Source organism: Cricetulus griseus, chromosome 5, assembly GCF_003668045.3.
Source record: "Cricetulus griseus strain 17A/GY chromosome 5, alternate assembly CriGri-PICRH-1.0, whole genome shotgun sequence".
NCBI classification, from domain to species: domain Eukaryota; kingdom Metazoa; phylum Chordata; class Mammalia; order Rodentia; family Cricetidae; genus Cricetulus; species Cricetulus griseus.
In genome coordinates, this window is record NC_048598.1 from 104,727,597 (window position 1) to 104,755,179 (window position 27,583).

The following is a 27,583-nucleotide window of genomic DNA, read 5'->3' on the forward strand; positions in this document are numbered from 1 at the left end:
TGAAGGAACTTCTTGCAAGGGAGAAGCCCGGACACTGCAGAGCGGATGCACCGGTGCGCGATCCTACAGCCAGAGGCTAACACCGGGCCCCTCTCCCTCCGGGGCCAACACCGCGCCCAGGTCTGCGCGCGCAGGCTGCACCTGCCCGCGCACTCGGGCCGCCACGTGCTGTGGCCCCGCCCCGCTCCCCTCTCCGTGCTCCCCACACGCTCCCCGCCCCGCTCGGCTCCGCTCCGCTAGGCAGCGCAGGGAGCCCGGCAGCCGAGGAAGGGACGCGTCGTCCCCTCCCTCCCTCCCTCCCCCCTCGCCCCCACCCTCTCGCTCGCCCGGGCGGTGAGGGCGGGCGGGGCCGCAGCCGCGCACCGTGGGCTCGCGCCCCGCCTTTGTCTCCCGCGCCCGCCGCCGGCTGCCAGAGCCGCTTTGTGCGGCGCGGCCGCGGCTCAGCATGGACGTGACGGTGTCGCAGCTCGTGGAGATGTTCCTGCAGAGCCCGCTGGTGACCTGGGTGAGCGCGTCCTGTCCCGCCCCCACTCCGTGCGGCCCCGGGGACCTCGGAAGGCCCCGTGTCGGGCGGGCGTCCCGCGGGTCTCCCATTCGGGAGCGCGCACCTGTTCCCGCTCGGCGAGCCCCGGGGAGGGGGAGGTGGGAGGGGGCTCCCGAGCTGGGGGCGCCGAGTGGGAACGCGGAGCGACGCACTGGGCGAGCGCTGCTTTCTTTCCAGTGAACCTGAGACGTGAGAAATTTGTTGAAAAGTCCCTTTTATTTGTTTTTTGTTTGCTCGCTTGCCTTGCTTGCTTTTTATTTTATCACCCCCCCCCCCCGTGCTCTGGGACGTTGGAGAAAAGTAGCCAGAAGTTTTCCTCCTGCCCAACGTCTGTTGCCTGGCGCGGGAAGGGTGCCGCGGTGGCGGGTGACCGCCCTGGCCCGCCTGTACCCCAGCATCAGACCGACGTGCCTTTGCTTCCCCGCAGGTGAAAACTTTTGGCCCATTTGGAAGCGGCCACCAGGACAACTTGACTCTGTACATGGATTTAGTGGACGGCATCTTTTTGAACCAAATCATGTTGCAAATGTAAGTTGCCTCTGCAGAGCGGATGTTTTCGGAAGCCTGAGATGGTAGTGTGTTTGCCGGGTGACGGGGAGTTGGGGGTGGTGGTGCCTGCACTACAGGTGGGCCGATAGACTCTCCCTGCCAGCTTATTGGACTAAAGAAATTTAGAACTCATCATCTGCGAACTCAAGGACTTGATGGCAGTCTGAGCATTGACATTAAAAGTCCCTTTTCTTTTTGGGGGGGGGCGGGGCGACGACACAGAACTGTGCCGAGAGTCTGATTACAGGAAATGTCCGGTGGGTCCTGAGCATTGAGGAGTGTGGCTGTAAAATTTCACTGTGGCTTGGTATCTGAGTTCCTGAGTCTCCTTCCCATTTCGTGCCAATTGCTGGGGCAGATGCACTCACTAAGCCGCCTCGTGTGAACTGGGTTCAGAAGTCTCCTTTAGAAGGCATAAGGACAGTCATGTTGTAGTGCTTGGACCATTTGGCCTTAAATGGGGTCTCTGTAGATACTTCTTGGCCTCTGACCACATCCGTTGCTGAGTTCTGCAGAGCGTGTGTCTGTCTGACATCTTAACGCCACGTAGGTGTTGGCATTCTGTGTTTAACTTAGAAGCTTCAGGGATCATACTGGAAGTGTCAGTATGAGTCACAGGCACTTGGAACAAAATAAAAACACCCCAGTGTGCTCTGTGGAACTGCCTTTACATTTTCCCAGTCACCTAGGACTGATGGAGGTGCCACACTCAGTAATCCATTAGCTAATGAAAAACAGCTTCTATTTGTAGCTGGGGGCAGGTAGGGGTGGCTTCCCAACTAGATGGCTCCATTTGTTTTCATCGGACTTTGATGTCACAGTGGTGGAAACCCTGTCATCCTTTAAATTTTTTTTTCTTCCAATCTCGATTTTTCAGCATTTGACCAGATTCTAAAGAGATACATTTGCTGTTGACTTTGGTGGCACTTCTCAAAGGACTCTGATGAAAATGAGTTTTTCTGGGGTTGCCTCCAGGCAGGCTTGGACTCCGGCCACTCTCCCCATTCTATCAGACCCCACGAATGGCTGGGTTACATTGGAGTAAGGACGGTCAGAACCCCAGTCTATCCAAGGAAAGCTGTCTAATAAAGAAACGCAGCAGTATCCTCCAGGCTTTTACTTAGCTACACCCAGGCTCAGGGGAGAACAAAAGCCCAGGGGCTGATTCTCTTTCTTCCCTGACCTTTGGAATTCCTGAAGCCTTTGCCACTTGCTTGTAAATCAGGGAAACCTGTTGGACCTTTCTGAGAAATGCCAGTTTATCACTTGTTTGCTTTTGGCCCTGGCTAAATTCTGCCAAAGGGTCAGCTGTTCCCCTCCCTGGCAGTTCTGTGTTATTTTTCCCCCAGTGATATGCTGGTGTGATCATTCTGGAAGGACCAGGTAGGTGTGCAGCAGTCCTGGTTCAGCCACAGAGACAATGAGTGGCTTTCCTGTACCAGGAAGGGCAGGCAGGAGTGGGTGGGCATAGGACCTGCCAATCATAATTTTCTGCTTCTTGGGAATCATAATTTGGCACCAGGTAGCAGGCATAAGATTTGCCTCAGAATGTGTTTGCCTCCGGAAGTGGGTGGGGCTTGACTGCTAGGGGACCTGTGGAATGACTCCCTGGAATGTATTTTCCCAAACTCCAAGCTGTGACTTTAGGGTGTGTACATTTTACTTCTTGTAAAATAACCTCTATTTAAAACACACATACACACACACACACACACACACACACACACACACACACACACACAGAGTGGTGTCTGCATTTTCTGGTATTTACCTGGAGTGTCCAGGGTCCTGGGCTCCATATCTGCCACCTCAAAATGTGGGTAACTAAAGAACTTTGGACAAGTTCTGCCAGATGTGGGGTTCACAGCTGTAATCCTAACACTTGGTCAGGAGATTGAGGCCAGTCTCCTCTGCATAGCAAGTTCAAGGCCAGCCTGGCTGTATGAGACTTTATCTCATAAAACAAACAGGGCTGCAGAGATGACTCAGTGTTTAAGAGCACTGGATGCTCTTCCAGAGCACCTGTAGGGCAGCTCAAAACTGTCTGTAACTCCAGGAGATTTGATACCCTCCAGAGACAAATGTGCACATAAAACAACAAACAAACAAACAAAAAACCCAAACCACAGAAGCAAAAAAGAACTCCCCTGACTGAGTATTGGGCATCCTAAATGGTCAGACTAGGCCTGAACCCAAGGTGGTTTTCCTACAAGCAGAGTGACACAGGGATTGTTGTTAGGTGCCTCAGTTTGCTCATCTGAAAATCGGGAAGTAAAGTTTGGTCCTAAGGAGATGGTCCTGGGGATTAAAGGAGATTATAAGCTAGTACCTAGATCAGTATTGGGAATGGGTGTTGGGGGTCAGTCACACACACAGAGTGCTTGGTTTCTTCACTCTACTTTTAAATAGTTGTGTGCGTGTGCTCATGTACATCCAGTCAGAACAGCTCACCGGCATTGGCTTCTTCCTTCGACCATGTGGTTCCTGGACTGAACTCAGTCCTGAAGGCAAGTGCTTCAACTTGCTGAGCCATCCCACCAGCCCCTTTGCAAGCCTCCTTTCCTCTGTGTGCAGTCTCTGAACAACCACATGATTCTCAGCCTTGGTCTTTTCCTGGTGATGGATAGGCCGAGTCCAAGGTCCAGTCTAATGCTTGGCTGACTTGAGCTGGGCCTTAGCCTCCCCTTCTGCCCAGTGTAGCAGTGCCAGCCTAAGGATGGGTGCTGATCTCAGTGGGTGGGTGTTACCTCCCGTGAGGGTGCCAGGACACTGCTGCTGTGCTATTTTTGATAAATTCTCCCCAGTTGGGAAGCAGTGGCCTTTGGAAATGGCAGAGCAGTGTGGCTGTCTGGTTTGGGGTGGGCTGAGATGAAAGGCTGTTACCTAATACTTCAGTGCCATCTGGAGGCTGGCTGTGGTCATGTGACTGCACCTGGCCATTGTCTGTGGCAACCCTAGAAGGCTGGAGTATGCTCTTGGCCCTGGCCTCCCTGACATCAGTCCCACCTGGAAGCAGGAAAGCCCTGCAGGTTCAGCTTTCAGGGGAGGCCCAAGGCTAGGATTCCTGAGTGGGAGAGTCTACCCGAGTGGTCTAGAGAGAAACCGGGGAAGCTTTCCTAGCTTCAGGCAATGCTAGCTTCTACCACCACTCCCTAGTTCTGCTTCACTGGGCAAATTGCTCCATGCCCCGAACCTGGATTTCTTCACCTGTGATAGCCGGGTAGAATTTTGCAGATGTGGGGAGGGTTAAGCAAGATGGTGCATATTAATTTCCGGATGTCATTAGTGTGGTGTGAGTGAAGCAGGGCTGAGTGTGTGTGTGTGTGTGTGTGTGTGTGTGTGTGTGTGTGTCTCTGTCTGTCTGTCTGTCTGTCCACTCAACAGTGGTATGCATATGTGCTTGTGAAGGAGTCTCAGTGGACTGGGGCTCTGCCTGCTGACTTCCCCCCCACCCCCGGTTTTTTGAGACAGGTTTTCTCTGTGTAGCTTTGGAGCCTATCCTGGCACTCGCTCTGGAGACCAGGCTGACCTCGAACTCACAGAGGTCTGCCTGCCTCTGCCTCCCAAGTGCTGGGATAAAGGCGTGCACCACCAACGCCTGGCTTCCTGCTAACTTCTTTCTGCCCTTGCTAGGATGGTAGCAAATTCACTGCAGCCTATTGCTTACTTGGATTTTTGTGACCCCTGGGCCTCTGACCCCCATTTCTGGCAGCCGGTGTGGGGCGCTGAGTGGATAGAAAGGAGATTTGCCTTCCTTAAGCAATGCTGAAACTTTTGGTTTATATCCTAATAAGCGCTCTTTACCCTGAGAGGCTTAGTTAACCAAGGGAATGCTAATGATCATGATAATTAGTCTAATTAGTCATATAACTAATGTCAGGGCTCTTTTCTAGGGTTCCTTCAATTAGCTGTTTCTTCCCCTGCCTGGGGAGAACAAACGCAGATTGGGCTGCGCATCCCAGATCCTGGGTGTGCACAGAGCCCTTGCACGTGAGTGGTGCAGTGCTATGTACCAACGCTTTGGGTACCTGGTACTCCTGAGTGGCCCCTCTGATGTGGATGAACTCTAGAGGCTGTAGATGTGGCTCTGTTGGTACAGTGCTTGCCTAGTATTCTCAAAGCCCTGGATTCAGTCCCTGGCTTTGCACATAGTAGGTATGGTGGTACATTCTTGGAATCTTGGTAGGATATAGAGGCAGGAAGATCAGAAGTTTAACTAAGGCAGCCTGGGCTACATAAAACCCTGTCTCAAGGAAAAGAAATTCAGGATTGAAATAATGAAACAGTTGCATATTCTAATACCCGAAGTCCCAGTTATTTCAAAGGTTGAGGCAGTAGGATTGTAGGTTGAAGGCCAGCCTGGGCCACATAATGAAAATCTGGCTCAGAAGTAAAAAAAAAGGGGGGTGGTGGTGGCTAGGGCTAGGTGGTGAGTGTGTGCCAAGCATGTGTGCAGCCTCAGGTTCATTCCTCGCTCCCCTCACGTAAGAAGTAGCAATTTCTGTAGCTTTTCACAAACTCATGCCTTTGGGTCTGTGTAACCGCCACTCAATCCCTTAAAATAGCCCCTCACTTTGTCACATTAGGAAGGCTTCTGTAGCTAAAGTGCCTTTACAGTGGGGATACAGAATACTGCCTCTTTGCTAAGTTCATTTCAGTGGGGCTCTAGGCCTTTATTTTCTTGGTAATGAAGGGCCCTAGAAGAAGCCTGATGGGTAAATGGTGTCACCAGACTCCATCATGGTGTGGGGACGTTGAGGAATGTTGTCACCGGGCAGCTGAAAACAGTTTCCTTGGTTCCCCTGAGGGGACTCATGCGGCTGTTTGAGGGGCTGTAACAGGACGACGTGAAGTCAGGGGCTGTTGAGAACATGTGAGAGAGTTTGCCTGCTTAGAGCATGGTGTGCAGACTGAGAGTGTATGTCAGGTATTTACCCAGAGGTTGGCAGTTAAACAGCTTGCCTTACAAACAAGCCTGTGCTTCCAATGACATCTGAAAAGATTGAAGATTTTCTTCTGTGTCTCCATCTTCTGTTAATGTGGCCTTGAACGTACCAGACAGCCCTGAGAATTATTTCTGTAGCTCCCCACCCTGCAGCACTGAGGAGGCTCTGCGCCTTTATCACAGATGACAGATGAAACAGGGCCTTCGAGTCCCTTGCCCTTTATCCTTGGTGGTGCCTTGGGATAGTGGATGAAGGGAGGCCTTTGCTATGATAAGCAGGCTCCCCTTTCCACTTCGCTCTTCTTGGCATACATTTCCCACACGGAGGCTTCGGAGGACTGTCCTGCATCTGGATGAACCAAGATGTAAATCACTTGAGCTGACATCTAGTTCCTTTACAGCCAGACCTGAGTTTCACCTGAGGTTGGAAAATGGGTGACACTTGGGGGTTTCCCACATCTGGCTTTCTGGTGGAGTTGATGGTATACCAGTCCTGTCCTAGACCTGAATGTCAGGCTGTCAAGACACCATTGTGTCCTTGGAGTGCCAATCCTGAACAGGACCAACCTAAGTCCAGATGATAGGGAGATCTGTGCTGAGTGGAATGTGGTTCTTAAGGTCACAGAACATGCCAGCCCACCCCCACCCCCTGTTTTGTATTTTTCTTTCTTTCCTTTTTTTTTTTTAAAAAAAGATCTATTTATTTATGTATATGGGTATTTTATTTACATTTATGTTTGCACACTAGAAGAGGGTATCTCATGGGACTATAGTTCTAGACAGTTGTGAGCCACCAAGTGGGGCTTGGGGATGGAACCCAGGACCTCTGGAAGAATAGCCAGTGCTCTTAACCAATGAGCCATCTCTCCAGCCCCTATTTTTCTTATATTTCCTGTATTTTTCTTTGCTTGACTTTTTAATGCTGAAATACAGTTTTGGATAGGTTATTGGTTTTTATATGTCTGTATGTTGGTTTTCACAGTGTCAACGCTTGGATCCCAAGGTCCCTTGTGGTGCTCCCAACAGTGCCTGTGTTTGGCAGGGGCCTGGGTGAGGCAGCAGAGAAGATGAGTCATGTAGGGTTCTGGCACAGCTGTGCGCAGACGTAGACTTTGACTTGAACCACAGCCTCACAGTCTTATGGCCAGCAAAGGAATAACTAGGCTTTGAAACTGAACTCTGGTCCTCTGCTGGGGAAGGAGGAATAGTGAATGCCCTGAGGTGTGACATTTACTTTGTTTCTTACTCTAGAGACCCCAGGCCCAACAATCAACGCATCAACAAGCATGTCAACAATGATGTGAACCTGCGCATCCAGAACCTGAGCATTCTGGTGAGAAACATCAAGACCTACTACCAGGTAAGGCTGCTCCACTGGCCAGGGGTGCCTACAAATCTGCAGTGGGTCCCCATGTGTGTAGGAAGTCCCTTGAGTGAGTTTGCATGTGTTTGCAGTGGGGCACCTTGAATGGATTCCCAAAAGAAGCCAGAATAAGTGCGTGGCGGGTGGGGCTCTTCCATTTCAGATTTCAGATCGGTTCATTCTGAATGCTGTGAGGGCCTGGAGAACCTTGGTTCTCAGCCTGTTGTCTGTGTGTTACTTGATGACTCTCTGGAATGGGTGCACACAGTCCATGCCTCTGGCTTGGTGGCTTTTATGCCACTCAAGCTGAGGGAGAAAAGGAACCATAGAAAGCTACAGGGGCTGAGAATGGAACTATTATGCCTTAGGCCAGCAGGAACCTGGGCTTACAGAGTGAAGGATCCACTTGACACTGCTTGCTGTGTTTGATCAGATGCGCTGGGTGGGTCAGGGTGACTGATATGCTGAGACTGTGGGTGAACGCTGCATGGACAGCACTGGTGGGTGCAGCTGGCTTTGGAGTCTCTCTTCTTGCACAGTGAAACTGCTTTCTACCATATGGTATCTCTTCACACTCTAGGCGGAGCCACAGCCACTCTGAATGTTGTGGTTCGAGAACCATTGTTTGTGCCAGAGTTTCCCCAGACCTGTGACCAGACTCTGCCCCTTCAGCTTCCTGGTCTGTAACTGAGTCCTGGTGCTGGAAGTCAGGGGTCTTCACTGTGAGGTCTCTGCTGACCTGAGGACCCTGTTAGCTCAGGCTCCCCTCTGCCTCAGTTGCTGACTTGACTCAGTTGAGAGACAAATGGCAGAGGTACTGTGGCTTGGGCTTGCCCTGGGCCCAGGTCCTAGCAAGGACTGTGGGTGTTGCAGGATTCTTGGCTTCTCTTCAGTATGGATTTGAAGTTGGTTGGGAGAGGGAAAGTGTCTTGGGTATTCTGTCATGATGTGTCTGTTCTCCCATCAGGAGAGGTGAGCTGTACCATGTACACAGACTGTAAAAATATGGCTGTGGTACATGTGCACCCCCACACCTGTGAACACACACTCACATATGCAAGCATACTACATCCCCACCACATGCAAAGCAAAAAGAATGGGTGATAGCTCATTCAGTAAAATACTTAATGTGTAGAGGCATGAAGACCTGAGTTTGATCCCCATGCTCCATGTTTAAAAAACTCCGGACATGGTGGAGGACACTTGTAATCCCAGTACTGAGGCAGCAGAGATGGAGGATCCTTAGGACTCACTGACCAGTCAGCTTAGCCTAACTGGTGAGCCTCAGATCCCAGACTGAGACCCTGTCTCAACAAAGTGATAGCTACTGAGGAACAACACTTGAGGTTGACCTTTGACCCCTAGGTACACACACATAAATATTCAGAACACCTTTTTTGTTTGTTTTGTTTTGGTTTTCAAGACAGGGTTTCTCTGTAGCTTTGGAGCCTGTCTTAGAACTCTCTCAGTAGACCAGGCTGACCTCGAACTCACAGAGATCCGCCTGTCTCTGCCTCCCAAGTTCTGAGATTAAAGGCGTGCGCCACCACCTCCCGGCATCAGCGTATCATTTCTGATTCAGATCTGATCATAGCTTCTAGAGGCCCCCAACCAGTCCCATCCCTTTGGCTGCAGGTGTCTAAGGAAGGGGCCAGGGACGCAAGGAGATGCAGAGAGTCCCAGGAGAGTTGGCTCTTGAGGCCAGGGTGGGTTCTCTGGGCTAATGGGGCTGCCCTTGGGGCTGGGTATGCTGTAACCAGGGGCATTTCAGCATGTTCGGTCTTTATGTCAGGTGGTTACAGGCAGTGGTTCTCTCTGTGAACTTGGCACCTGTGACTAGAGGCCTAGGGGCTGCACTGGCTGACAGGACAGTCAGTGTCTGCAGGTGCCATTTGTAACAAGTAGTGCCAGAGGAAACAGGTGGCACTAGGTGTTTGGGAGACAAGGTCCCTACCCAGTCTAACATGAAGTAGGGGAGACCTGGAGGAGATGCCACCCGAGTGGAATTCTCTGAGTGACTGAGTTTCCAAGTTTGTAGAGTCCCAGGAAGGTGAGGAGGGGACAAAGTCCAGGTAGACCCAGTCTTGGAGCCTCAAAAGAGTTCTGTCCCTTACTCTTGGGAGCAGCATATTTACTGGGAAGGTGGCCCTGAGTCTCAGAGTTGACGTGAGTCATAGCTGAGCAGGACGAGTGTGAGGGAGACAGTCAGGAGTCAGGGTGGTCTTGCAAGGCAAAGGTGCAGCACCATCCAGCCCAGTGGTCTCCCTGCTGCCGGTGATTAGTGGCTGTGAGGGTCTCGGTCTGGCATGGACGAAAGGCTTCAAAATAGCATATGACTGAGAGGTGACTGCTTTGTAGAGTTCCAGAAACTGTCACACTAAGGAATAGCTGGGCGACCAGAAGGACTTGGAGGTGGGGAAGAGGACTCCGTGCTCTTGTCATCTCTTAGCTCCCTGAGAGTGGGGATGGCATTGGATGACTGTCTAGCTCCAGCTAAGTGAAGTATACATGAGCACTTGCTAGGAGTGACAAAGGGTCACAATCCCCTTGTCCTGCAAGGTGGAAAGAGCTGGTGAGATGTGTGCATTCCTGGCTGGCATGTTACCTGGGCACAGTGTGTTTTGTGTATTCTTTCCTTCTGATTTATGGGGAACAGAAATTCGGTTCTCATGTTAGATTACTTGGTCTGTATAAACAGCTTGAAAAACAAGTGCCATGAAGGCAGTCGGCACGTCAGCCCTCCACCGGGACAATCGCCGATCGAGTTTAGTGTTTCCTCCCCATCATCCGGTGAATGGGTTTTGTTTTGTGCTGTTGTGGGCATGCCGTAAGTGTAACTGCACATCCTGCCATTTTCCCTTCTGATGTAGCATTGTAGCTTATTTATGTGAAGGGGTATTCAATGGGCACTTTCCCAAGGAACCACTGCCCAGCTTCCCTGTTGGAAAGTAGCCCAGTGAGTGGGATGGAGTGACCCATATGGCATTCCCAGCTAGGCTCAGTGGTGCACGCCTGTGATGTCAGCTTTAGAGAGGCAGAAGTGGGGGTGGGGGGTGGGGGGCAGAGGTTGAGGCCAGCCTTGGTTGCACAGTGAGTTTGAGGACAGCATAGGCAGCACAGTGAGACTGTCTTAAAACCAACCACCCAAGAGCAAGTGCTGTTCCTTCCTCCGTCTTGGATGGCCAGAAGGGAGAGGGGTCACCCTAGTGGGTGGGGCAAGGGGTACTTTTTGGAAGGTACCTTTTAAAATTATTCTTTATACACATAGGTGTTATTATTATTTACACACATGGGTATTATTATTATTTATACACATGGGTGTTATTATTATTTACACACATGGGTGTTATTATTATTGATACACATGGGTGTTATTATTTACACATATGGGTGTTACTATTATTGATACACATGGGTGTTATTATTTACACACATGGGTATTATTATTTGTACACATGGGTGTTGTTATTATTTACACACATGGGTGTTATTATTTACACACATAGGTGTTATTATTATTTATACACATGGGTGTTTTGCCTGTACATTTAGCAGTGCATCACATGTACGCCTGGTACCACGGAGGCCAAAAGAAGGCATTGGATTTCTGGGAGTGTAGTTACAGGGGTGTTGTGAATGGCACTGGGAATCACGCTTGGTTCCTCTGAAAGAGCAGCAAATAATCCCAGTGGTTGTGCTGTCTGCAACCCCAAGCTCCACTTTCTTAAAGTTCAGGGCCTTGACCATGCTAGGCAATTGACCTACATTTTCAGTCCCGATTTGCGTGACCTTTAGCCTCTATAATTGGTAGATGCCAAGCCGTAGATGCCGCTCCAGCTCTGCCCCAGCCAGCTCCTCGGTGGTTGTGTTAGATAGGCATATGGCAGCTGCTGCGAATGAGAAGTATCTTGAGAAAGTGAACAGTTTGAAGAATGAAACTTTTTTTCTCAAGTTAGTGTATGTACATGTGTACCACAGTGTCTGTGGGAAGGTCAGAGGACAACCTGTGAGAGCCAGTTCTCTCCTCCCACCATGTGGGTAGGCTTGGCAGCAAGTGCCGCTACCCACAGGGCCATCTTGGTGGCTGGAATGAAACACTTTGTCAGAAGTAAAACTAGAGTCAGGCAGGGTGGTGCACACCTGTAATCTCAGTATTTGGAGCTGGAACACGGTGGGAGCAAGCATTGATATATCCTGGGCTACATAGACAGTTTGGGGCTTCGTGAGACTTGCAAGGGTCTTAAAAAATACAAACAGGGCAGGGCGTTGGTGGCGCACGCCTTTAATCCCAGCACTCAGGAGGCAGAAGCAGGCGGATCTCTGTGAGTTCGAGACCACCCTGGTCTACAAGAGCTAGTTCCAGGACAGCCTCCAAAGCCACAGAGAAACCCTGTCTCGAAAAATCAAAAAAAAAAAAAAAATACAAACAGGCCGAACTATGGTGGCACATACCTTTAATCCCAGCGCTCAGGAGGCAGAGGCAGGAGGATCTCTGTGAGTTGGAGGCCAGTCTGGTCTACAAAGTGAGTTCCAGGACTGCCAGGGCTATACACAGGGAAACCCTGTCTCCCAAACAGAACAAAATACAGAAAGGATAGAAGGCAACAGATAACTCCGAGTTGTTAGTGGCAGCAGCATATTAATTTCTCAGCTCTGTGCCATTTTTGTGGCTCAGGAATGCAAAGAAAGCAGTGTTTCCTTAGCTGGTTGAGGGGGAGAGAAATCCAGGCACACACGGAACTTGCTTCATGAATAACACATTACATTGGCTTTGCAGAGAAATTACCTTCTCTGCTGCCGACTTGAAAGACTAAGGAGGAGGCTTGTCCTCTTGATTGGCCAGCTCGGGTCTACAGCTGAGGAAATTACTGATAATGTTTTTGATCCTGGAAAATGTTTCCTTACTCCAGGTTAGGAAATGTGAAAGGAGTTTTAGTTCCTCCATCCCGGCGGGGGGGGGGGGTGGCGATACCCGTCATCACTTTTTGGTGCCTGCCTTTGCTTTCTTTGTCTGTGTGGTTCCATAATTCCCGATGCCTGTGTGCAACCTATTTGTTCTTTTTTTTTTTAATTCATTTATGGACGAGTAAATGTTTTCCCTTGCCATTAATCATTCATTTGTATGAATATCAGCGCTTGCATGATGCTTTATGTGGCTGTACTGTCGTCGACACTTCTGATGTCCCTGTTTCTGAATTAGGAGCGATACCACCTTGAACATAAGTGAGGGTTTCAGCAAATACCCTCACTTTTTCATTTCCTCAGGGTGAATTCCTGTCATGGATGGAGTTGCTGGGTCAAAGGGCATGAATACTTTAGGGGTGTTTGCTCCTGACTGCTATAAGTACCCTATTTATAGGCCTTGTCCTTTTTTTCTGGTGAATTGCCTTTTTGTGCCTTTCAAGGTTATGGCTGCTGCCCTCTTTGAAAGATGCAGCATTCTGTGACAGTGCTGAACACTGGAGGTGCCTGTGTCCCTCCCTACCCCAGGTCCTAGGGTGTATGTTTGTTTTGCTTGTTCGCTTTGCAAAGGCGGGTGCCTCGCTCGCTCATGCTAGGCAGACTGCCCTGAGCTACACCATGTGCCTGAGATGGTCCCTGCCAGTCTGTCTGGGTGGACTACTTCTCTAATATGGAGCCCACTGAAGGCAGTTTGGGGATGATGGAGCACGGAGAGATCATAGGGTCCCAGGCAGCAGGACTGGGCTCTGTCCCGTGGTCAGTGGAACCCTTTTTTTTTTTTTTTTTTTTTAAACCTGTGGGCTTCAGAGTGAATACTGGCAGTTAGCTTCAAGTTCAAGAGCATCTGGGGAAATCAGTGGAGGACACCAGCCTGCATGGGCACCTCCTTTCCTCTTCCTGCCCCCTGCTCCCCCACAGGGTGTATGCAGAGTGATGAAATGCAAGACAGGAAGCCCTGGTGGCTCAGAGGTGGGTGTGGCTGGGGTCTGTGTGATGGGTTCTTTGCTGAGTGTTTCTCCTGGCTCTAAAGGCTGTTGTTCATTACAGAGATACTCTGGGAGGGACATCAGGTCAACCTTGCTGCAGCTTGTCACAGCACCTGGTGGTGTCTCAGAACACAGGCCAGGAAGGATGAGGACCCTGACTGACAACTTTCTTTAGGGGGTGGCACTTAGCCTGTGCCTATGCCTTGAGTGAGCCAGGCTGGTGGAGGGATGTCCTGGGACACCTGAAAAATGGATGTGAAGCAGGTGTAAGGGTGGGGCCCCCGGAGATGAAGCACTTGGGTTGTCATGCTAATGAATGTGAGCTTCATCCTGATGGATTTGGGTGACTGTGGTTTTTTCGTGTTTTACTAGAGATCAAACCCAGAACCTCATATGCTAGTGAAGCCCTCTACCACCGAGTTGCACCCCTCCAGCCCTACACACCCAAAAGTTTAAAACGGAAAGGTTGGAACTTTTCCCTTCCTTATTTTAGAAAGGAAAAGGACTGAGATGAAACTGTGGAGAATGAATGATAGATTGGTATTGTCAAAGAGCAGAGGTGGGGCTGGTCATGTGACCCATACCAAGGCCACAACAGAAGCCAAGGTGATTGCTGGGACTGGGTAGAAGTCCCACCAGCCCGAGGAGAAGCGAGGATCTCTGTGGTTGGTGGTCACCTGGGGTCTGTGTCTGTGTGTGCGGAGGAACCTGCACAAAGAGTAGGAGAGCAGGCCAGCTCGGCTTTGAGACCTATTGGGCGGGTAGGTGGTCTGGGTTTCACAGAGCAGTCCTGCTGGAGCCGGTGCGTGATTCCACAGTCACATATTAGAGCTTTATTGGTAGGGTAACCAACCAGGTGGTAATAAGCCCAGGACCAGCTTTCAGGGCTCTCAGTGTGAAGACAGGGAACCCCAAAGCACAGCAGAAACTAAAGGAGATGAGTGGTCAGCAGAGGGACTGAGGCAGGCAGCCTGCACGTAGCTTGTTGGCTTCCTCAGCTGTGGGCTGTGGATCCAGTTCCACTGAGATTCCAGGCTGAAGAAAGCTGTACACTGCCAGGGGGTCTGTTCCATCTCAGCTTAAGGGCAAAGGAGCTAACTGCTGGAAGTGACAGCATTCAAGGCCACAGGAAGCCCTTTTCTCCATTGGAGTCCCTGCTCTGTGCTCCTCCCTGGCCTGCTGGTCCCTGTAGCTTGTCCTTTGAGCTCTGTTTTTGAGTAGAGGTGGAGTAAGGGGCCCTGGCCCTGGGGACGTGCCACATTCCCAAACCTCTGGGGAGGCAGGATGTGAGGCTACCTGGGAATTTGGTCTCCATTCTCTCCCCTCTCCTTTTCACCTCACCTTTTTGTTGTTGGCTCAGATGCTGTCAAGGCATATTGAATAGCAACAGGAATGTGGGCACTAAGCTCAAAGTGGAAACAAAAGGCCGAAACCAAGCCAGAGGGAGCTTAGCCTTCCCTTGAGACCAGGGCTTAGCTGCCTTGTTCTTCATACAGCTGCATCCTCAAGAGGGACAAGTTGCTGGGCCCATTTTACAGGTTAAGAAACTGAGGCTTATGAAGGAGGAAACTTTAACCCTAGAAAGCGGCATGTTTTTCTGTAGTTGTTGGCTGCCTAGAGAAACTTCTTTGTCACAGCCAAGCTTTTGGAGTCTGTGTAGGGAGGTCACTTGCCCTGGGTAGGTCAGTGTGGGTGTAGCTGGGGGCTGAACACAGTGGGCCAGACTGGGGGTGTTATTCCCAGAGCACCCTGAAAGGGCTGCTCTGCTTTCATGTCAGCCTGGAGCCCTAAGAAGCAGGGACTGGGTTGCTTGAGGCACCTCTGAAACCAGCATTTCCGGGGTTGGGTTGAGGGAGCAGCTGGCTTTTCCCCTCGCCCCCAGAGCAGCAGGAAGTCAAGATACAGGGCTAATTGCAGCTGGTGGGAGGGGTGAAAGGTGGGTCTGATGTAATTAGCAGAGTTGGGATTCTGCCAGGGGCATTGGAGGCTTATCGGGAGTTTAAGAGGGAGCTTGCTTGAGTGAGCATGAGTACATACGTATGTCAATGTGAGCATGCATGCATGTGTCTGTCTATACTCACATACCTGAGTACTGTGTACGTGCATGCACATGCGTAAGTCTGGGCTGTTCCTGTGGGCTCCTCCTCCTGGTCTTGAGTCCAGATCTTGAATTGCCAGATTTCTTCCAGGGCTATCTGAAGCTGTGTGCTGGCCTGTGCACACAGCTCTGTTCCCTCTGTTCCCAGGTGTGGAGAATGCCACCCTGTGCTGTGGTGGCTCCTGCATTGGTCTGTTCTGTCCATCCCCATGCTCAGGATTCAGTCTCCAGGCTTCAGCCCAAAGACCTGCACCTCTCCTTCCTCTACCTGCCCTCCTGTCTAGAATCTCCAGGGTGGTGTTTCACTATATCAAGGTGTGATTTTCCACCCTGGCTCGGGCTTAGGAGGAATTGTGTTTGAGTCCCTCATTTGTGGTGGGTGCACAGACAAAAGAGTGGGAAGGCTGTTGTCAAGGAAGCCGTGGTCATCCTCAGTTGCTGGGCAAGAGGTCTGAATTCATGCTGCCCACAACATTACAGCTGAAACCACCTTACATGCTACACCTTTAAACACCAAGAACCCTGAACCTTAACAGTGGTCACTGTTCAGGTCTTAGTGAGTGGTGCTGGGCACTCAGGATCACGAAACTCAAGCCATGCTGGAATGAATGACAGTGTAACAGTTTGAGTTTGCTCAGTGGTGGGGTGGTGGGATAGGTACAGGTCCTCTTGTGACCAGATGTGGGAAATGGAGTTCCCAGTTTTAAAGTGAGGTTAAAGGATTCTTCTTATATCCTTAAGGTGGGTGTCAGTGCCCAGGTCAGCATGTTTGATGTTGTAACTGGTTTCTCACATGGCGTCAAACAAGAACTTGCCCAGGCAAGCTTGGTTGTTCCCGAAAGCTGGATGCCTGGTGCACGGCCAAGCTAATAACAGTTTTTGCTGTTGAATGAACTGTTTGCTTAGGAAAGACAAATTTTTTTTTTTCTGTGACTTTGCCAAGGCATTCAGAACCCTGGCCTTTTCCAGATAATATCCGTGTGATGTTTCTAGTAACCATAAGAGGATGGTCAGGCCACACCCCACCCCAGAGTCTGAATTTGTTGGTGATAGTTTGGGGTGTAGATATTTCAAGGACGTAATTAGAGGCTGTGGTAGTGTGTACATTGCAGGAGTCTAATGGCTTGAGTTTTCGGTAGATTACAGATTGATGGGCGACACTCCGGATGTTGGGGTACTATGAAGCAGAGGTCTACAGAGGGCAGTCCCTTGCCACTGCCATTAGCTGCTGATTTTGGCTTGGAGGAGTCCTCAGGCCAGGAAAGTGAAACCAGCAGCTGGGGGACAGGATGGAAGGTGGGAGGGCAACCCTGAGGGAGAGTTCTGTGGGTCCTTTAGCTTGTGTTTGGGTCTGGGAACTCCTGGGACCCCATTCCTAGCACACATGAAGCAACTTCAACTTCGTCTGTAAGGCATGACGTGTGTTGGGGAGGCTTAACAAGATGACCTGACTTTGTGGGGTCTGTGAGCCACACTGCATAGTTCCCAGTCCAGGCTGACTTTGTAGCCTTTGTAGAGGTGGGGGTGGGGGGTGGGGGGTGGTTGGGGGATGGGAGGGTTGCTTGTGTTCTGTAGGTGAGGAGACAGGGTGCTGTGCAGGTGGAGAATGGAGGAGTCAGGAGATGCAAATCCACACAGAAGAGTAAGAAGAGCCATGGCCACTTCTACAGGCGCCAAGGCTGAGCCACTCACCTCTTCTCCCTGAGTTCCCTCCTGTCTGAAAAGAGGGGAGATTGGCAGTGCCTCCTGAGGAGGCTTAAAAGGGGCTTAGCGCTGTGCTACACCGTGGGTCTGTAGAGGTGTAGTGGGCGGGCAGCCTTACAGAGTGGCTCAAAAGACCTTCCAAGGGCAGCCTGCTCTGACGCAGGGATCGACAGAGTGTCTGCGTGTGTGTGCCTGTCTCTTGCCCTGCTGGCCCCTTTCCTCTCTGATCTTTCTGTTTTGTGCTTTCTGGAACTTTCACATTGAAGGGAGCTGCCCAGTTTTGCCTGAGACCAGCAACGAAACTAAAGCCAGGCACTCAGTTCTTTTATGTTTGTCTCACCTCACCACATGGAAACACGGCTGCCATGTGTGTGTGTGTGTGTGTGTGTGTGTGTGTGTGTGTGTGTGTGTGTGTGTGTGTGTGTGTGTGTGTGTGTGTAATGACACAAGCAATATCAGCTGCTGCTTGATAAACCTAATACTTCAGATAAAATCATTTCATTCATGAAACTGAAGGGTGGCCTGGTCTGGGCCTGCACAGGGATCCTGACTCTAGACCACAACCAACCTACAAAGCCCCTGACCTCTTGCCCTTTCTGGACTGTTGAATAGCAGCGGCTAGGACCTTAACTGCACAGAGGTAACTGACTGAAGCCCAGTGCTAAGGGGCCCTAGAGTCTGAATCCCACTCCAGGGCCCCTGCTGTTCCCTCACTGGTCTGCAGGCCTTTCAAGTTCTGTTTGCTTTGTTGATGGAAATGCCACATGTCATATGTACTGAGAGCCTCAAGCCCTGGGAGGTAAAAATTAAATTGATTGTTTTCAACCTGGTCCTGCCAGCTTGGCTCCCCTGAGCTTCCTAAGGTTTAAGCTTAATGAATGACCTTAAGCTTTAAAAAAGAAAAGAACTTTTTTTATTTTTTTTAAGTGCCTCCTTTTCAAGCCTACAGCCTACAGGCTTATTTCCTGTTCTTGCTTTAGGTCAGTATCTGCATCCAGTGAGGTACAGAATGCTGCCCAGAACTCTGAGGCCACTTTGGCTCTTCCTGTACTGACAGTGTGGCCTGAGTTTTATGAAGGGAGCTTGAAGAGTTGGAAATGGACTGAGTCATGGATGTGGGTGTCCCAAGCTCGAGGTGTCAGAGGGCTGATGGTTTCTGGTGATTCTGGCTTGCTCTGCAGGCCATATGGGATGGGATGCCCACACCTTCCTAGGAGACTGGCTTGGGTGAGGTGTGGGTCACCAAAGGAGTCACTGCTGCTCCCATCTGCAGCTTTCTCCTTCCTCTCCTGCCTTTGCCTTTGGTTCTTACTTGGGGAGGTTGCCTGTGGCCCGGGCAGCACCTTGGGGGCCTCAGGAAGGGCCTCCCCTCATCTGGCCTGGAGGGTAACAGTGGACAACTGGATTTGCCTGCCCTCCTTGCTCAGTCCTTGGAGGACTATTGCCGTCTAGGACTGTAGCCTATTGCTGTGGCAGCTAGGTGAAATTCCTGCTGGCTTCCAAGCCCTTTTCTTTTCTGTCCAGTGGGGGTAACTTCTGTCCTCAGCTCACTGGGTGCGGCCAGTTCAGAGACAGAGGGGTCCTTCTGGATCCTGCTGCCCAGCTGGTGTCTGATCATCAGGGATGTTTTTATGGTCAACTCCTGCCCATGGTTGTTGCTTCCCTTGGCCTCCTCTGGAAGGCCACACAGGCTCCTGAACCAGCTAATGGTTTTTGTTATCACCGTCATCGGCTGTCTCTGCTCCCACTCGCTGACTCCATGTCCCAAGGGCAGGAACTCTGGTGCCAGCTGCCACCCTCTTACTTGCCATGGCGCTGCTTGGATCCTATGACTGATGCTTTCTGAAAAGCAGCCCAGCTGCTCCAGCAGCTTCCCGCCCTCGCTGGGCAGCCCAGAGCCAGTGGAGAGGTCCGCCGGCAGGTGGGGTGGACCAAGATGGTTCTTTCTGCTTTTGTCTGTATTGAAACTCAGAGCCTTATTATCAACGGAGGTTCAAAGGGTGGGCTACAGTGATTTCTCAAGGCAGAGTCACATGACAGGCCTTTTGATCTCCTCCTTCTAAACTTGCTGTTTTTAACTGAACGTAATTAGAAATGTGACCAGTGAAGCTTCCACGTCTCTCTCTGTTACGACTGATTGAGGTGCCTGCCTGGCTCCATCCTGGGATGGGAGGGCCGGGTCAGGACCTCTGTCCCCTTATGTTCACAGCCTACCCTACCTCCAGGGTTAGTGGCTGGGATTTGTGGGGCCGTGGGAGGAAGGGATAATCTGTCGCCATGGTTTGCAGGTCTTCTAAATCCCGGGGTCTGTTTGAACTTCTCCTGGGTCCAGTGTCTGGTCCACAAAAGCTGAACCACCAGGCTATGTTGGTGGGAACCGCATCCACTGGGGAACGGTTATCTGGTGGCTCAAGGAGCAAGCGGGCTAGCACCTTAAGAGTTTCCACCGCTCAGGATGGAGTTAGGATATGGTTTGAAATCCAAGTGTGTGTTCAGGGTTGAAGAGTTCAGAGGATGTGAGGAGTAATGAGGTTTTTTTAAGTCCCTGACTACAGCCAGAGCTTTAAAAGGCAAGAGAAAGGAATATAGTTTTCCAGAAAATTCAGCACTGGTCTTGTGGAAGGCTGCCTGTTTTTAGAAGTCATTAGTTCTTAAGCATGGAGCCCAGGGAGTTACTGTTGAGCTCTGCAAGATGAAAAGAGTTGTGGAGACGGAGGGCGGGCTGGCAGTACAGCAGCGCGTGTAATGAGCTCCGCTGAACCGTACACCCGAAAGAGCCAAGTGCTGTGTGATGTTAAGTATATTATTGCAATTCAGAAACGAAAGCAAAGAAACCCCCCTTTTTTTTCCTTAGAGGGGAGGGGCAGGCAGCAAGACAGTTACACTGTGAGGATGTGAAACTAAAGCCTCGGGGTCTCATGAGGCCTGACAGACAAAAGCATCTAGAGAATGGGCAGGTTGGCTTCTGAGGCTTCTAGAATGTTCTAAATCACGTGTCTGTTGTGTTGGGTGTTTGGTGTTGACACTGGAGAGCTTCGGGTCTGCCATGTGGAGTATATTTGTGTGCCTTCCTTGTTCTTTGTTGTTATAACACGAAAGTTTTGTTTCATTTGAGGCAGGGTCTCTGTATTCGGCCTTGGCTGACTTAGACCTTCCTAATATAGACGAGGCTGGCCTAGAAGTCACAGAGACGTGCCTGCCTCTGCCTCCCAAGACCAAAAATGAGGGAATGGAAGCTTAGAGAAACCATGAAAACAGTAAGGGGCCTTCCCTTCTTTGGCCCTGAACTCCATCCTTCTCCCCTGTTCTGAAGGAAGTAGACTGCTCGCATTCCACTCTCTGGCCTTGCAGTCCCAACACAGAGTGAGACCAAGGGTTGGCTTCTTGAATGGTGCTTGCGAGGTGCCTGGGTTCCACGTCAAGAGGGTGCAGCAGGTTAGCTGTGGCTTTGTCTTTTGTCCAGCAGTGCTGGTTTGGAGAAGCCAGTTGGCAGATCCTGCACAAACTCTGTTATCAGTACATTCTATAGTGCTAACAGCAGGGGCCGAGGATAAGGCTATTCATATATAGACAAAAGAAATTTCTTCCACTCCCAGTTCTGAAGGCAAGTCTTAAGTCCAAGGGGCAGCACCTGGAAAGGGCCTTCATTTTGTGCCATAAAGTGACAGGAGAGGGGAGGTCTGGGAAAGGATCACTGCTAGATAAGGGCCTTATCAATCCTTGAGAGCAGGTCCCTGAGGCCTAATCACCTCCCAGCACCATTGCCTTGGGCATCAAGTTTCCACACAGTGAACTTCAGAGGTCCCTGTTCAAACCTGAGGCTGCTACACTCTGTCACAGTTTCCTGTCAGAGGCTTCCTTTAAGGAGTGTGACAGCCCCAGAGGCCATCTTGCGTTTTCCTCATTTTTGCTTGTGGCAGGTTGTTGGTGTTGCACCGAGGTGCTGTGTCCATGCCATGGGCATCAATTAGGAGGGTAGGCAGATGTGGAACATGTGACTGTGTGTCAGGTGTTTTTTTGAAGACATAAAATGGGCTTCTAATAAAAATATAAGTGGTGTTAATCATAAGGGCCCTGGCCTTGAGAGGCTAAATAACCATAGTTGGTTGTATTAGTTAATTTTTGTTACCGTGATGAAACACCATGGTCAGAGCAACTAAAGAAAAGAGTTGACCTTGGCTTACATTTAGGAGTAAGGGTCCATCATGATGGGAGAGGCCTGGCAGCAGGAGCAGGAAGCAAAGAGAGAAATCACATCTTCAGCCAAGCAGAGAGAGCCAACTGGAAGTAGGGCAAGGCCATAAGAGGTCCAGACTCCAGGGAACTATTTCCTCCTGCAAGGGTCTACCTCCTGAAAGAGTACCATTGGCCAGGGACCAGGTGTTCACATATGTGAACCTATGATGGAGATTCCTCATTCAGACTACTATACTGGTTAGGCCGTTCAGCCGACCTCTGTAACAATAAGTCCTTCCCTCCCTCCCTCTCTCCTTTCCTTCCTTCCTTTTTTCCCCCTCTGTCAGCTTAGGGCTTTTTCCTGCATTGAGACAATCTTAAATCCTAGCAACTGAGATGCCCCTATGGCTGATGGATTGCCTTAGGAAAGAAGAACTTTGTTAGCAGTGTGTGTGTGTGTGTGTGTGTGTGTGTGCGTGTGCGCGCGCGCGCGCGCGCAGGTTGGAGGACAGCTTTGTGGAGTCTGTTTTCTCCTTCCATCTCATGTGATTTCCATCTGTAAACCAAGGTTGCCAGGCAAGGGCCTTTTATCCACTGAGCCATCTTGCTGACTCAGTAGAAGACCTTTTTTTAAAGTTCATGTTGAATCAATCCAGAATTAACCTGGCAGACCAATATCCCTCCCCACTTGAGGTCTTTTGAGCCAGTCAGTAGCCTTGGATCTGAACTTGGACTTGCTTCTAGAGGGGAAATGAGTGACATTCACCCGAGGAGGGTGGGGCTTGGAGGGCCAAGAGGCACAGAGGTCAGGAGCATAAGTCTGTTCCCTTTTGTCTTGTGAATAGGAGGAGGGTGGGTTGTGTTTTTGTTTTGTTTTGTTTTCTCTCTTCCCAATTCACTTGGTGATTAGCTGCTGAGCCTGAGGGACTCTGGCTGGCCTTCCTTTACTGGAGCAGGTTGGGTCCCAGTGCATGTGTGTGTCTTGGGAACCTGGGCTTTACTTGACCCTAGCTAGTGCTGCCGTGGGGTCAGGACCTGTCTAAGACAGTATCCTATCTAAGACAGTATCCTGTTTTAGGCTGAGCAGATTCAGGAACTTGGGTGCTTTATTTCTGGCCTTCTGTTTTTTATCACCTCAGTCATAATGAAAGGAGAGAAGACACATAACCTGCTACCCATTGTCTCACAGCCTCGGCACATTAAAGTGGTTCGCTGTTCACTGTCTTGCTGAGGCTGCGGCCAGTCCCTGGGAAGGGAATCTCTGGCTTCCTTGCTTCCTTGACAGCTGAGGGTTATTAATACCCGGGGAACTCCTTTTGATAGATCCCCGAAGGAGGAGCTAACAGCTTGCTCCTCAAGTGTGCTTCTGAGTCATGGCCCACTTTTGGAACAGATCTATCTTTATTTGGTGGAAACGGCATGTGTTTGAGTGTCTCAATCCTTTTTTAGTCATTTTTAGTGTTTCACACAGGCTGACAGCTTGCCATGTGTGTTTCTTGTTTATATCGGTTGGAGCTCCTACTGTGAACTGTTGAGTTAAGCAGCAGGCGTAGTTACTCTCTTGTCTGATCTTTTGAGATTGCCGTGCCTCTCATCCACGTTACGTAGGAAGAGTGTGGCTCAGCCAGCATCTGGAGCCTCTATAGCCATCCATAATCCCCGTCCATAACATAATACATTTCCTAAGCAGGGTACCTGTCCAAGCCTCAAAGTACCTGAGCTCAGAGGTCAGGGTCAGTGTCAAGGGCATTAGAGAATGTGTTACAGTCACCCAGAACTGCAAGGCCCAGCCCAGCCCTCATACCATACATAGGTGAGGACTTGGTTGAGACCACATAAATGAGTTAATAGTTGTAATAGTTGGACCAGGGGGGGATAGGGATGTAGCTCCCTGGTAGAGTATTTACCTCACATACTTGAAGGCCTGGGTTGTGTTCCCAGCAATACACACACACACACACACACACACACACACACACACACACACACACACACACACACACACACACAAAATGAATAGCAGAGCTTATCCTGGGCTGTATATAATAGAGTTGTCAGAAGCCTGGCTCTTCGTAAATTCATACACTGGTTAGAACTCACCTGAATGCCCCATTCCTCACCAGCTTCATCCCTGAAAACAGTTGGGATATCCCCAGGACCTGACTAATGTTACTTGGTGCTTCCAAGACCGTAGTGGCCATTTATTGGTCGAATGTTAGAGCTTGAAAGGGTAGTAGGTGTGTGTAGCTTAGTGTTGGGGTGCTCACGTATAATGAGTGTGGGGTTCGGTCTCTAGCCCCATTACTCACTCAGACAGGACAGAGGTGGCAAGGCAAGGTGGCACACACAAGTGGTTCCATCATTGAGGAGATGGGGTGGGAGGACCAGGAGTTCAAGGTCATCCTTGACTACACATAACCCTGCTTCAAAAAACAACAAAAGAAAAACAGAAGCTTGGGAAGGGAAGGAGGGCATGGGTCACTCCAACTTCTCCGAAGGATGCATGGGACCTCCTTCTCCAGTTTGAGAGTTAGTTAGCTGTTGTGATGATCAAGGGAACCAGTATTGCTTGAGATTTGTATCTGCTAGTTCTCATCAGAGGATTTTGTCTTGCAGTGAGTGCCTAGAACATCCATCTCTCTAAGCCACTCCCTCAGCATAGGAGACAGCAGAGCAATGGGCCCCAAGTGGTTTTGCTCCACCCTCTTAGCCATCTGAAGACAGCAGCAGACTTCTGTCTCAATTCCAGTCCCTCAGGTTGCTTTCTTCCCTCCTACACTTGTTTCCTTGTCAGACATCAGCCTGGTGTCTTCCCAGAGCTGCATAAATCCCAGTGGAAAGTTCCCAGGCAGCAGCTGCTTATTGTTGGCTTCTGTGGACCTTTAAACTAAGGAAGGCCTGTGTGGTATTCCTGCCTGGAGCGTCTACCAAGGCAGGCTCTACAGTTTGCATTTGGCTAGAAATGTGGGGATCTAGGAAGGATTTGGGAACTGCAGCCATCAGTGCTCTCCTGGGTTCAGTCATCTTTGATTCTCTGGTTCAGACTGTTATGCAGAAGTCTGGTCTGAACTAGGCCCTGGGGGAAGGTGCTGTAGCTCCAGGCATCTTCAGGTGCAGTCCACTGGATTTACATGGGCTGCATTCTCTCTCCAGCTACCACATCCAGAAGCGTGTGGAGGTATTAAAAGCTGGGGTTATGCTGTGCACCTTGGGACCTGGTAGCTTAAGGTAGGTGACAGGTCTCTGAGAGTTTGTCTTGGGTGAGCATGCTCCTGGCTTGCATGCCATCTGATGTAACCATGCTCCATTCTAAGCCTCAACCAAGGGATGTGTTCCAAAGTGTCAGGGTCTCCTGGTCTTTCCTGTGTTAAGCATTCTCAAAGCACCCTGGATGTCCCCACTCCGCCCTCATCACTACTCACCTCTGATGGTTGCTTCTCCAGGGTCTCTCCTCTATAGAGCACTTGTCATGCGCCCGGCCTGAAGAGTCAGGACCTAAGCTGATAGGCAGTAACAAAACTCAGCCAAAAAAAACAGCAGCATCTGTGGAGTCGATGCTTCCCAGCCGCACAATCTACAGTGGAGCCGACTTAGCTTTGCTGGACTCTTGGTGTTCAAAACCCGCCATACATATTCTTTCTCTAACACCACATTAGTGCCCGAGGCTGTGAGTTTTCTTTGGCCAGATCACTGTGGGATAGGCATCCTACATCTTTGTGCCTCAGTTTCTGTATTTACAAGGTGAAACTTACTGTAAGATTGGGCTAAGGATACATAGGTCAGTCTAGTTAAAACGCTTAGAACTGTGTCTGTCACTTAGGGCATATAACAGTCACCACTGCGCCTCTTGATCTGAGGAACCAGAACATCCAGAGGTGGCTCCTACACTCAGTTCTGGCTGCCATAGTTGGCTTTAAGCTCTTGAGATGGGTCCAGACAGCTTCACAGCTGATGACAGTGGAACCCTGGAGTTACCCCAGGCATGAAGAGGAAGATGCTGGCCCATAGAGAATGGGTGAGGCTTCCCTCCCATTTCAACAGTTGTGGTGGTGTGGGAAAGTCGGAAATGTGCTAGTAACAAAACCACACACACGTAAGCTCTAGTGGTTTGAATGACAAATGACACCCATAGTCTCTGGCATTTGAATACTTGGTCCTCAATTGGTGGCACTGTTTAGGTAGGTTTAGGAGGTGTGTCCTTACTGGAGGAAGGATGTCACTGGGGGCTTTGAAAACTTAAAGACTCAGTCCATTTCTAATTGGCTCTCTCTGTTTCTTGCTTGTGGTTCAAGACGTGAGAGCCCTTAGCTTCCTGCTCCAACTACCACTCCCACTGCTTGCTGGAGATTGAGATTGATTGGCTCCTAGAATGGAGACTTTTGGTTAGCCTTTGTAAGATGGTGCCTGAGCTATTTGTACCTCAAAGTTCTCTCTCTCTCTCTCTCTCTCTCTCTCTCTCTCTCTCTCTCTCTCTCTGTCTCTCTCTCTGCGTGTGCACGTGCATGCATGTGCGCCTATGTGTGCTTGCGTATACACGCCTGTGAATGTATGTGCTGCTTTATTGGTTCTGACATGGATTAGCTTTTTAATTGTAGCTTTGTCATAGGAGAAAGAAAGAGGAAACCCTGTCATCAAAGAGCCTATTAAAAATTATGAAGCAGATGGCTTGGGAATTATTGTCCTCATTTCACAGATGAGAAAATGAGGCCCTGGAGTATGGAATGGCTTGCCGTGAGCCATACCCAGCTGGAGGGGGCGGGGTGGTGGAGAGTGTGTGTGTGTGTTTGTTTGTTTTGAGACAGGGTCTCTGTATGTGCCCTGACTGTCCTGGAACTCACAGAGATCCATCTGCCTCTGCCTCTGCCTCCCTAGTGCTGGGATTAAAGGCGTGCGCCACTGTGTTTGCCCTGCGTTGAGTTCAGAACCCTGGTCTGTCTGCTCTCTGCCCATCATTTTTCTCTGCACCACTGGCTTCTGAAATAAAATCCCTGCCGTTACTTCTGTTAGAGGTGGAGATGTGTTGTAGGGAGTGGATCCTGCTCAGGACACAAATGAGCTGTCAGTGCAGTAGGAGCCAAGTGTGGAAGGGCATGCCTATAATCCTGCCACTTGGGCATCTGGAAGATTGAGAATTCCAAGCCAGCCCAGGTTATGTAGTGAGACCCAGGAAGGTAGGGGACTGCAGCAGCCTCAGGGAGAAAGGGAGCAGGATCTTACTACATAGCCTGGGCTGGCCTGGGATTCTCAGTCTTCCAGGTGGGATCTATGCCAAGCTGACAGGCATGGATCATGGTCCTGATGCAATGGAGGGAGGCGGGGACATCCACAGGAGTTTTTGTTGAAGTCACTCATGGGTCAGGAGAACTGTGAGTCTGGGGGGACAGGAAAAGGCTCACTGGGACCTTGACTCTGGCTGATAGCATTGGTTGGTGAAGTTTAGGGAAGCTGCTGGTCTGTGGAGTATACTTTATCCCACCTGCTCTTCTGATGTTTTGGGCCCTGCATCCTTGAGGACCCAGACCTCAAAGCAAAACCTGCCTGGGGTGCTGTGTGTGATTTAAAGGAATATTGATGTTGGTACTCAGCGTGGTGCATTAAGAGGCGCCAGGTAACCCAAGAGGCCAGTGGTGCAATGCCTCATGGGAGATGTTGCTTTGAATAACAGGAAAGGATGGAGTTTGTCCACTTAGGAGGATGGAAATTGTACTATGCTTTGATACTGGGTGGCTGGGGAACCCAAGAGCCACCTCTTACAATGGACTTGAGGGACAGATTTAAGGTATCACTAGATGTTACTCTTTTGTTCTCCTTTGGGCTTCTCTGGTGCACCATGGGGACTCTGCCTAAGGAGGGAAGGAAGTGAGGACTTCAGGGCCCGAGTCTAGCATGTGGCTCGTTAGCCCACCACATTCCCAGTTCGCTAGCCAGCCCTGTCTGTGGCATGAAATAACGGCAAGGCAGGAGACCTGGGGTTTGGGTGTTAGAAGGTGTGAGGTGGAGGGGTGTAGGTGAGCCACTGCCTCCTCCCGAGACATGCTCTTGAGACGGTCTGGATGGTCCTTACAGTTTGGATTGTGAAGCTCTGGCTGTTTTACTTCTGTCTTACGGTATGCACCGGTCGGTCCTGTTGGCACCCAGATGTGGTACCTTCTTTCTGCCTCCCCAGGACTCGGTGTGCTGTGGTACCAGCGCATGGTGAGGTGCTCCGGAACGCTGTCCCCACCTCATGCTGGGTGCAGAATTGGCTTTTGCCAAG

At 50.4% G+C, this 27,583-nt stretch overlaps 1 protein-coding gene across 2 annotated transcripts in view; it reads left to right on the forward strand.

The window, feature by feature from the left end:
* Positions 1-283: 283 nt before the first annotated feature.
* Ccdc88c (coiled-coil domain containing 88C) overlaps positions 284-27,583 on the forward strand; it is a 121,063-nt gene continuing 93,763 nt past the window's right edge. For both annotated transcript variants that reach the window (XM_027419128.2, XM_035445571.1), the window contains exons 1-3: positions 284-505; positions 972-1,072; positions 7,290-7,398. In XM_027419128.2, coding sequence (XP_027274929.1) covers positions 446-505; positions 972-1,072; positions 7,290-7,398 — 270 coding nt within the window. In that variant the 5' untranslated portion in view covers positions 284-445. The remainder of the gene's footprint in view (positions 506-971; positions 1,073-7,289; positions 7,399-27,583) is intronic.